At 32.9% G+C, this 12,713-nt stretch overlaps 1 protein-coding gene across 1 annotated transcript; it reads right to left on the minus strand.

The window, feature by feature from the left end:
* Positions 1–1,155: 1,155 nt before the first annotated feature.
* LOC140750962 (uncharacterized) lies at positions 1,156–12,713 on the minus strand. Its single transcript, XM_073084728.1, has 4 exons — positions 12,453–12,713; positions 8,267–8,442; positions 1,870–2,036; positions 1,156–1,375 (listed from the first exon to the last, which is right to left on the minus strand). The coding sequence occupies exons 1-4, from the start codon at positions 12,619–12,621 to the stop codon at positions 1,180–1,182; spliced, it is 708 nt and encodes a 235-aa protein (XP_072940829.1). The 5' UTR covers positions 12,622–12,713; the 3' UTR covers positions 1,156–1,179.

The raw sequence follows: 12,713 nt of genomic DNA on the forward strand, positions 1-12,713 counted from the left end.
GTCTCATACTAACGTAAATTAATCAAAAACTCTACTGTACAAAAATCAACCTAATATATGTAAATAACCATTACGTAAGTAGAGTATCTTTAATTTTAATTGACTTTCGTATTAAAGATGAACATTTCGAATGCAGTACACGTGCGTTAGTCGAAAGCCTATTCATCGTACGTCCCTATGTCGGGAATGATAGTTGAATTACCTCTGAACACGGCACGGTTTAACGTTCTTGAATTAATTACTAATTAATTCATTATAGACGTACTTACTGTGAATACAGATGGTTCTTAATGTAGTAAGTAGGTAATCGATTACAATGTCTACTGTTTGTGGCTAGAAGTCACTCGAATTAGCTCAGCTTTTAAGCATCTTTTAAATACGACACAAACGCAGAATCCAGTGTATCGAAATCTCGTATTAAAAACGAATATCTTTTCGTATTCATTAGAAAATCTTAAGTCAATTAATAATGAAAAATAAATGACCTCAAGTTTTGTATAATAGCATGTAAAACAAATTTTCGGAAAGGGTAGCAACATGTAAACTGCTCGTTTAAACCACTACACATTAATACATCCGAGTATTTCATACAGGATCAACCCCAATACGTAGTACGGGTCGTTTGCAGTTAAACCGAGGGACAATTTGTCATTCCTTGCGGCAATCTCGTAGCCGTAAAGCTAGAACCCACTTCAGACAATTAAACACAGACGTCTTACCCTTTGAATTTGCATCAAACGGAATCATGTCTTGACGGAATCAGACTCCGTGAAGTTTGGGGTAAAATGTCTACGCTTTTAAGCTATTATTTTCCATTGTTAGAAATTAGAACTCGGTACAAAAGTGAAGCAAGTAAAGAAGACAAATATTATTTCTCTTAGTTGGGCTAATGTGTTGTACTTACTCTTTTAATATTAATAAGGTAAGTATTTATAAATAGATAGATAATATGGACTTACAAAACAAGAAAGGCGGTATATGATATTCTAAGAATAATAAGATAAGATCATATTCTTGTAAGAATTTCTTATTATTTAAAAAATAAAAGCAGTAGATCCAGTATTACCCAGAATTTATTAAAATATATTTGTCATTATAAATACATAAGCAATACTTAGAAAAACTCTAAATTTATCACCCATTTGTCTTACTCTTTCTTTTTCTTTAGTTACCCTAGACTTATTCCATTTTCTTGCCGAGTATTTTCAAGTTTTCAGCGCTGGAATCGAACTGTATACTGCACGTTTTTCCAAATTGTTTATAGGGGATCTGGTAGAGACACTCGTAGCCCGCTTTCTCTGCGACGCGCTGTGCCGCGGCGCTTGTGAAAATCCCTCCAGTCGCGGGAAGACCCAGCTCTTTAGTGAGCATGATCCTGAAAGTGGCAGGACGTAATTGACATTGAGAAATGGGATCCGAGGTTTCAGACGTTGATGCAAAGGTCGACTTTTTTTCTGTTTTTGCACTGTCTACGGACATCTGTGCCCGACTTACAATACGTCGTGGGCTTCTAATGAAGTTGTAATGTTTCACGTTAAGATGTTTGCCTTAAGACATTGTTGTACTGCACTGGTATATAATTAGGCACATCCGCAGTTAAAGCACGAAAGATTTTTTCGCTTTCAAACAGATATTCTGTCAACATAATTGTTATATGGATAGAGACAGTGATTAATTCTATTTGCCAAAGAAAAATAGTTATTATATAAGAATTAATTTAAATATTTATGGTCGGACGAGATTTTTTAATATTGCCTAAAGGTAAAATTAAAACTGTAACTTTTTCAAAAGTTAATACATCGCTAAAATGGTAAAGAAACTCGGTAATAAAATGATTAATCTCAATTTCTGATAAATGTACTTGCTTACCTACATTTAAGGATTTCGACACTGATACCCAGTCCTCGATATTCCGGCGTGACGGAGAGGCCAGCTCCCATGAGGTATCTGTTCACGTCGTATTTATCGTACAGTGCTGTCACCTTCATTGCTTCCGCGAACATGCGAAGAGACAGCAACCCAGGTTTCGTTTTGGGCTGTTAAGAAAAACAGGAAGTTAACGAAGCATATAATGATTTGTGACGTTGTCCTATAAGATTCATTTTGCTGCCTAAGATCCCCAAATACGTCCAACTACGGAACTCATTAACTTGAGCACTTAAGAGCGCACTCTAGCATGATGTTCCCGTACGGATTGGTGAAGATATGCGATTAGGAGTAATCAACCCGTCTACTAAGGTCGTTAACCTGTCCGTTAAATACTACTAGAGACTTAGTCTGAAGTGGCTTGGGTATGATAGGTGTGTTCATTACAGATATAAGAAAAATTGGTTGGTATGCTGTCAGCATGCTCGAGTCAATCAAAAATATTTAACTGTTTTCCGAACCACAATTTTATGGTCATGGATAGGGCAACTTACACATAGCTAATTTAATATAAAAATGTAGCTGTGATTAATCTCACACTTTCAAATCTATATACGCTGTTCAAAATCAAAATCTATATACGCTGTTCCATAGAACAGAGCTCATAAACGGACAGAAAGCTGATGCCTGATGACAACCAGCAGCATTTGTTTAATTAAACTCATTTTAATTTCATGTGATCATTCAACTATTTGATAGATTACGTTACAGTAAAATAAATTATTTATAAATATGATAATATTAGTGAGCTGACAGATTAATGCGATGGTTGGAAACTGGGTCGAGCTCGAATGAGAACGGAGAATAAATGGAAATGATTTCAGAGAAAAAAATGTCGGGTCTCCGCAAATCGAAAATGAAGAACGTCGTAGACTGTGTGTATAGGTACCGTCTTATTAGAAATGTGTGACAAAATATAAAGAATCTATTTTGTGGAAATACTGTCAATAAGTCCTCATAACTCAGTGTCTTCGCATGAATAGACGTAGGCGCTGTTATCTTGCTATTTTATACCTTGAATCTTTGGCTGCCTTCTTAGGTACCTAATTCAAACCTTCAAATAATATGTAGGTTTACACCTATTTATGACAAAATATATACTTAGCACACGAGTTGGTATACAAAAATGCGCGGCGAAGGAAAAAAATAAATGGTATTAAAAATAAGCTTTTATTTCATTTAGGTACCTACTGAGTAGGTAATATAAAAAGAAAAAAAAATTCTAACATAAACAAGTATTATTTTAAAAAGCTTAAAAACGCTAAATTATTTAATGGAATTTATTTTATCGACCCTAATTGAAGAAATCCAATATTGCTTTCCATCCCCAACTGGAGCACAATGTGGAACAGCTAATCCTCCATCATTCTTTCTAATCATATAATAAAAATAATTAATATCGAAGGTTTTCACCAATATAGGAGTGCCGTACAAGTGTCATGGACATAATAATAAATATAAACAAAGCTAAGCTTAAGCTGTTTTAGATTTCTCCACAACAATTCATTGTAATCGGAACGAGGCGCAAATTTACGACATTTTCGTGCGTGGAATGCTCTCGAGTCTCGAGGGTAGAGCTAGCCTACCATATTATAGAGCGAACATTATTTGTGTTCGTGAGATGACAAACGCGTTCTTTCAGATTTAGTTTAGTAAGTATGTCTTATTGTGGATAATGTTGATGTAATTTTTAGGCCTTAGGTACTTCCCGTTCATTAGTAAATCTTAATATTTAAATACCTGTTTACTATATAAATTAAATCTTCAATCAATAATTGATTGATTAAAGTTGGATGATCAATCATAATATTAATATCGCAATGCCATAATATTGAACAAAAAAAGTAGGTATTAGTCAACTTTTGAAAAAAAAATAGCATAATATCAGTTACTGCTTTAAATATAGTTAATAACTAGCTATATCTTCATAAATAGGTACAATACGTGAACAGTTAATTTGGTTTGACAAGGCTGGTTTGACTAGGCTAGGCTCTAGGCCAAGACTAGGATGTCATGTCAGATTAGTATCTTTTTACTTAGATGGAAACTAGAACTAAAATTGGATGTAGGTATTGAGATGATTAAAAAACATAAAATGACTTACTTCTGAAATTACCAAATATTAAAATTATTTAGGTGTGAGTATTATAATCTAAATATAATTAAAATCTAAATATGGTTTATTTACATTTTATTCAAGAAGGTAAACTGTAGCATTTGAAGGATAAGGTAATACAGGAAAAAGGAAAACTATATTTTTATGTAAATTACTATATTCATGTGTTTCCTGCAATAATCTCTTGTAATAATACACTTAAGTCTTTTCTGCGAATTTTTTTCAACGCATCACACAGTGTTTGAGGGTTATCTTCAATTCTATATATTTCTAGCACTTTTATAACTTTTTCTGACAAGCTGTTGCAACTGTCTTCAATGTTTGCTATTGTAGGCTCGCTTAGTTTCAAATTCCTAGCTAAATTTCGCCATGAGATTCCAATCTCATCTACAATAGTATCAAGGATTTTCTGCTTCTTTATGCTACATAAGTTATTAGGTTGTTGATTCGAAGGGGGTTCTATGTGTTGTCCATTACAGTTTTGTGTAACTTCAGGTGCTGCAAGAAATGTATAGGAGATGTTAATGACAAGTACAGTAATAACTATAGTGATTTTTGTTTCATGTTTGAGTTGACTAACTAACTAAACAATGCGTACTGCTGAACAAAAAATAACTTGCTAAATATTGTGTCTAATAGATAACTAACATAAATAGAAGGTGGTAGAACACTTTGTGGTTCGACTCTGGCGGCACCACTGCCACATTTATTTCTACCTAATAACAGCAGTGTTGGGCGTTGCTGTGTTCCGTTTTGAAGGGTGTGGTAAGGGAGACATACTTTTCCGAGGCGTTGCAGCTAAGTCCTCAGGGGTAGCGGCACATCTGTGGCCGACCTTAGGTAGAAATATCTAATCCTATCTGGGGTTGATTATAAACGTCCATGGGCAGCAGTAGCCACTTACCATCAAGTGGACTGCATGCTCGTCTGCTACTCCATTATTATAAAAAAGAAATAAAAAAAGAAAAGAATTTTGATGATATGAATATCACCCATAAACCTGTATTGAAATTTAGGTAGGACTGGAGTCCCCTACCTGACTTGACTACTGATCAACTGTCATGTCGGACTAAGTTGGAATGTCTCATATAAGTGGTACATTAACCAAAGCTATTAAATCAGAATACAGCAGCGCTTAAAACTGCTGTTGTGAGGCAGAAATAGGTGTGGCAGTGGTGCCTCCGGAGTCAAATGTTATAAATATTAAATACAAGGTAAAACTGATTTGAAATAATTGGTATAAATAGTAAATAGTAAGTATAAAGTCAATCACTTATTTTTTTACAGTAGTAGTGGTTTACGGTCAAAATAATGATCTACTAAGTAACCATTATTACTGTTGAATTGTTACTATTTATATAATATTTCAAAACAATCATAATTTACCATGGCAATTTTTATAATTCCTTCGTATATGAGTTGCTTCATAAAGGTCTATTTTTCGTAAAAGTTCACTATTATTTGGTAATCTCTGGGATATTTCCTTTAAGGGTCCAACATCATTCTCAGAAATAACATCTCGTATCTCCAAAATATGTAAAAGCTGACCAATTGTCGTGATTTGTTCGAGTCTTCTCCTAGAATTAATGTCATTCTTATAGAATTCCTTCAAAGTGCACAGAGTTTGCCCAAGTCTATCACTTGCACTCACACTGACCAATATTTGCTGTTTGAGGGCAGAATAAGCACACACACTCATTTTATTAACTCTATTTCGGGGTATTTTTTAAATTAATATTTGTAAATTGCACAGTTTATCGAATACTCGAAGTAGTGTACAGTTTTTCGAAGTTATGAAGTACTTAAGTAACTAATAATTTGTTTTGTTCAATACTAATTTGCGTCATTTGTTTGTTACTAATTATTGGCTATCGGGGATTCACAACAAAAATCATACAAAACTTTTTGTTTTGACAGATGTGAGTCTGTGACTGTGACATTGACATTGTTAGTGATAGACAGATTGACAACATAATAATAATAATAATTGGACTTAGAAATCTGAGTTGCGTTCAATACCTTCTCCCCTTCTTAAACGTTGTTTCCTTAGTTTGTTCAACCTAATTTATTAAAAACTAAAGGCTAGGTTAATTCTTCTTTGTATTAACGGTTTTTTATGAACCAAATTTAATACCACAGACCTTTATTTAACACTAACGACTTTTTGTGACAGTTCGTTTTAGATCCCTGGATAGAAAAAAAAGACAAGAAAATAAAAAAAAACTAGTGCGTAGCTATTGAACGTGTCGCTTAAGGTGTTCCATTTTTGTGTGATGTAAATTATTTTCGATACTTTATAAAATATGTCACAGTAAAACAGCAATAACTTAGATAATATAATTTTAAAACACGTATAGAATTCTAAAATAGTAAATGCAATAAATTGTCGACATTTAACTCATCGTAATTATTATTATTATCTAAAGTAATTATAAAATACACAGATGTATCTTTTGTTAATTACCAATAGCTATATTACATTATTGTAATACGACTTTACAAGCATTTAAATTTTTTTAGTAGTTACTTTGAAATAAATAAATTATAATTTATGATACGAAATAGATATTCGAATATCTTGGACATTTATACAGGTTACTGTACTCTTAGGACATCTATGGCCGTCGTAAAAAAGTATAGAAAGCGCGGGAATTACAGTTTCTCCTACGTCATTTTATTTAATTTTATTTCAATTAACATGAAAAATATTATTTAAACAGAATTTAATAGCAAAATAATATTTTTACTATCAATACGCTTTAAAGAGTGGGTAATTTGAGAAAAACATTAATGGTAAGTACCTAAATAAGTAATCTAAATTTTTTTAGTCCAATATTTTTTGTTATATTGTAACCTAGCTGTGCTCTGCGGTTTCACTCGCGTTAAAAAGAAACAGGGGTACAGCCACTTCTAGAATATAAGTAGCCTAAGTTACTCCTTAGTACATCAGCTACCTGCCAATAAAAGTCCCGTCAATATCGCTCTAGCCATTTCAGAGATTAGCCAGAACAAACAGACAGACAGACAAAAAGTGTAAAAAATATTATCTTGGTGTCCTATGTACCTATATTCATATGCATGTAATATAAAGCGGTTGTTTCAATATTAAAAACAGACACTCCAATTTTATTTATATTTATAGATAAGAATTGTATGTTGTAGACATAGATTAGTAAAGATTACTCACTCCTAACAAGAAAATGTACCCAGTTTTGAGAATTTAAATAGTTGCGTAAAAAAGTTTTGCCACGTCTCCGTGCTAAAATATCCCTAAAATATTTGAAATAATTATTTATTTATTACGTTCATTACGTAATTATTGCGTAAATTAGTTATTTATTCGTAAATTTTCTCTAAAAATGATTTTATTTGTCAAGGATTCAAAAAAAGAACTTACTAAAATAAGCTGTTTGTGGCTTCATTCAATTTCAAGGCGGCGAAGTATCTTTACTAATCTATGGTTGTAGATGCGTTTGTATTTTTAGGAAATTTAAATTGTATTGACGATTATATAGTTTATAGTCTGGATGGTTGGCGCCACTTATAGGCAACATATTTCAATGTTGCATAACTTTGGTTTTGTAGTTATTATTACAAATAGGTGTGTAAGTAGTCAATATACTTATATTTTCCTACATATTGTAGGGCTATTTTGTCTTTTTCAGTGGTAAAATTGTACTAACTGCATTCCATATAAATCTTATTCTTACCTTTACTTATACCTTACTTACATCAATATTTGGTTTGAAATGTGTCACAACAAAAATAATAAATACTCCTTAATGTAAATTCGTTATTGAACGATTAAAATATATTGTAGGTATGCACTTTAAACACATTGTAGCTTTATGTGGTAAAATCGAAAAGTAAATCAGATATCCAGTTTAACGGTCCATTGCATCAATCCTTCAAAACAACCCAATGGACAATAAACATTCAATACGCATCGTGAATCTGAATGTGAGTTGAATGAGAGCAACGTTCTGCGTAATGGCTAAAGTGGAACCTTAATCAAATCGGGATCGGGGAAGTAGGGCTATGCGATACATTATATTTGTAGGGACTAGCGTTTTTTATCACATCGAGACAACGAAGAATGCAAAAGCATGTCCTTAGCCGCAACATTTACTAAAGTGAGGAACACAGTAGGCTTTTAGCTGGTATTTTTCGGCATAACTGTCCGTCTCTCCTCACTTTTGTCATAACAATAATAAAAACATTTACCGGATTGTGCTCAACGAACTGATCCTTCTGCTGTATAATACATAAGTTAACACCAACGAGCGTGCGCCCCGAGCCGTCCCCGTCAGTGAGGAAGCACGCCAAACTCATTTTCTGCCTAATGATCGACGACAGGAGCACGCGGTACTCTTCTATTGCCACCGGATCTTGCGCCGTACCTGCCAATTCCAAAGACATTAATTAATTATACCGGAACCCGTATTAATTTCGCACAATGAAACCCTCCACCGTGATCAATTTATGATATTGAATTCGAATTCTCCACTTCAATTAGGTATCATTAAAAGTATTACGGCAGTGATAGCCTAGTGGTTAAGAAACTCGGCCTCTCGATCGAGTGGTCCGAGATTCAAATCCCAGACACGCACCTCTGTTTTTTCGAAGTTAAGTGCATATTAGAAATTAATTATCACTTGCTAAACGGTGAAGGAAAACATCGTGTGGAAACCTGCATGCCTGAGATTTATAAAAAAAAATCTCAAAGGTGTGTGAAGTCTACCAATACGCACTTGGCCAGCGCGGTGGACTATAGCCTAATCCTTCTCTTTCTGAGACCTGTGCCCAGCAGTGGGACACTAATGGGTTGATGATGATGATGATGAAAAGTATTACAGAGTGGGGAGGATTTCGCCACTGTTTTGTTCATTTGTTAAATGCGACTTAAACTACAAGTTAAACACGACACAACATAATTTATGTTGTGTCGTACGGCTTTCGAACTAATATTCTCTGTATAATGGCAACTAGAAACAACAACAATATGAAATTTAATATAGAGACCCTAGATAAATACAATTTGTCTCGGCTGAGATTCTAACATAAATGTGAGACAAAACTAGGATTGTTGGAATACCAATAGTACGGCTTCGGCTTATGTACTTAAATGTTAATGCATGCTGTGGTTATGCCTAGTTGTATTACGATTCTATGACTGACGACGTCTTACATCTACTGAACATAATCTTATAAGTTATAAGCACCTCGTATACTAAAAGGCAAATAATTTTGAGTATGTTAGGACATTTATTGCAATGTCACAATTTCACCTAGAGTTTATAAAGAACTAACTCAATATTGTGTAGAGATTGTAGACGGCGTGGCGCGTAGAATAATTATTAATGTCAGTAGTAACGATGTACATTCGGACTTTTTTATTTATTTTAGCAATATAGAGGAAGGTTGCTTAGTCGTGCTAAATCGTACCACAGTAATATCTAGTCTCCTATGTACAAAAAGACTGGTGATTCAAAAGTATACTAGTTAGTTGTGCGAGTAAACAAAAATAACCAGGCACCATGTCGGTATCATTAATTTAAAAATATTTAAAAAACGAAGTTTTGTCGTTTTTTTTCAGTAAAATTTCAAGTTCATCAGTAAGCAAATTTCAAGAGAAGTACAATTGTTAATTCTATGATTCTTTTCTATTTTTGACACATTCTACTATTCATTTAGTCATAATAAAATGGTATGGTTAATAAAATAAAATGGTATGGTAAAAGTTTAAAAGGTTAAGTCAGTAATATTATTTTCAAATTTTGAAGTGTTGTTGCTCAAGTCGTACCTATAAGGAATTCTTAAGTCTACCTATTTAAATAAATTATTTTTATTTTGTTTTAAATATTTTATGATACTTTAATAACTAAGGATAAAATTTACACAAAAGATTTTCCTTCATATAAATTACCCCAAATAATACAGCATTTTTCCCTTAGGGGATACGGCTTGAGCAACCTTACCCTAATCGTAATATAGTGGTAAGTATAGCATTCACAAGTTACAAATGTTCGATGTTCGATGTTCAGTAGTAGTAGTAGTAGTATCTGACGTACTACAGGGTTACAGGTTCAACCAACCAAATGCGAGAAATTCTTATACAAAGCTTGGTACGAGTAAGTCCCCTCACTAGACATTTAAAATATTAGTAATCATTTGAAGAAAAATAAAAATACGTTTACATGTTAGTCTTGTTACATTAATTGAAATCAATATGTTGTTTTTAAATGTTTATAATTCCATATTTATCGCCTTTAAATATAAGTTATTTAAAATAACAGTTAAATAAGTCCTAACATAAAAAAGCCTACGGGAGTTTTTAAAATATGTCGTATGTAAGAAAGTACGTGCCCTCGTCTTTAAAAAAAATTCACGAACAGTGGTTATATAAACGCGAACAAAAAAATAATCGATTTGCGGATATATTGGATTCCTCTCAGTTCAAGGTGAAAGAAAGTCTGGACCGACGCCAGGAAAATTCGCCAACACAAGTAGATTTTACTCGATGTTAAAAAAGCGCTTAAAGTAATTTTCAAGGTGCCTTTCGAAGTTATAAATCATGTAGAGGGTCACGAAATGACAGTTTACTTAATTAAAGCAAAATATTTTATGCGGTTTCATATCGAACGTTGTTTTGTGGCTTATGAAATTTCATCTACAATTTAAGGTTGTTATTATAGTATAAGATATCTTTAAAAACCTCTCTCTGTGGATGTCTCATGAGCCATTTAAGTGGTTAAATGCAATATATCAGTCGGTAATAACATATGTGGTGACTTCGGTATCCTCCCCTTAAAGGGGAGAGCTTTGTCCCGCAATGGACTTTTAAGGGTTGATATATTGAAAAACAGATAGGTATATAAATAAATAAATATATAACGTGTAGGTACTTCATGTAATAAGTATTTGGCACAAATGTTAATTTAATTTATGTGGAACATGAGCGAGTAAAAGCTTTTATGTGCCTTATTCTCGTATTACAAAGAAACTGACAAGACAACGTCCAAGGCCAGGGTAATATTAATGCTTAGATGAATTCAAGGATAAAACCACGTCCCCACTATATGAGCGTTTAATAAACGGCTTGAAAAGAAGTCTTCATAAATCATTTATTTCATAAATGATAATTCTGTGAAAGCTCTCTTTTCTTTACGCTGAAATTGGAGCAGGCCCGAAGAATACACCTAATGACTTAGGTATTTTCTTGCGTGTTACTCTCGGCAGACGGGATTTTGTTAATTGCAAAAAATCTTCGCGCTCAGAACATTGTTCACATACCTACGTATATCTTTTAATTAAGGTTTATTAAGGTTTCCACTGGCGTTGATTTCGCAACTGGCAGCTCAGTTATTTTTCAACGGTAACAATTGTTTTGCATTTTTAAAATATAGATAGTATTACTTAATTAATTTTAATGAAAATGATTTGTATTTGCAGATTCTTTTCCGAATTTTTGATGCATTGAATGCTCATACTATTATAGGTATACAGCAGCATTGCAATGCATGTAGTATAAAATAACGTATTACTTATTTTCTATACTAAACTTTAATTACTTTAAAGTTATAATACTTCCAATAAAACATTTATATATTTATAGGTAGCAATTACATATACCTATTAAAATTAATTTTCCGTACGTATGTTGTATATGAAATAAATAAATACATGCCTTTAATAAATCAAGTAATTTAAGTGGCTTTAAATTTTTTGTGTTCAGATTTTTCTCACCGGGAGAAAGAATCTCGGATAGTCTATTGCAGGCGACTATGATACATTTAAGATAAAAATATCTATCCGAGATAATTCCGAGAGTCGTGAGAAAAATCTTGAATGTAGTGTGCTTCGCCTGCAGTAATAATACAAAAACCGAATGGAACTAAAATGAAAAATGCTTTGTTTTTTTGTATTTTTGTGTCAGAATAACATGAGTAGGTAAATTTTTAAAATACTTTTCTAGTTTTTAATTATCATTGTTTGTAATCGTTAAAACCGAATGGAACTAAAATGAAAAATGCTTTGTTTTTTTGTATTTTTGTGTCAGAATAACATGAGTAGGTACATTTTTAAAATACTTTTCTAGTTTTTAATTATCATTGTTTGTAATTGATATCAGATCAATGATCACTTTTTAAAACAAAAGTTAACTATTATATAGATATGATTTAGAAATCAGAAAATCTAATTTGCTGGGCTCGTTTTATTCGTATTGTCAAGGATCCTCGCCATAAAAGATACTCCGGGCATCACAATGGAAATGGTGGTCATGGAAACTCACTAGTGAAACGACGCAACCCCGTTGAGTTTGGAAACAATCCAACATAATGTTACGGATAAATCTGCACAACTACAATAAATTCATTAAAAGTATGTACTAGAAACTAATGCAATATACCTGCTGCTTTCCACCAAACATCTTCTCTGATATAATTCCCCAACATAAACTCGACGGCGGTCCCCCACATTGACTCTGGAACGTCTTCTATTTCAAATTTTAAAATTCTGCCATCTTCTATCGTCCGCTCAAATTTACTCCACACCTTAGGGTATTCGCGAGATGCCATTATTTTATAATGCAACCGTGTTTTCTTACGTACTCTAAATTCAAAAAGGCTTCTGAAGCACTTGAAGAATGAAATGAGACTGAAGAAAATAC

The sequence above is a fragment of the Epargyreus clarus genome, unplaced genomic scaffold, assembly GCF_041222505.1.
Source record: "Epargyreus clarus isolate Ecla_fem2 unplaced genomic scaffold, WU_Ecla_fem_2.2 ptg000021l, whole genome shotgun sequence".
Lineage (NCBI taxonomy): Eukaryota > Metazoa > Arthropoda > Insecta > Lepidoptera > Hesperiidae > Epargyreus > Epargyreus clarus.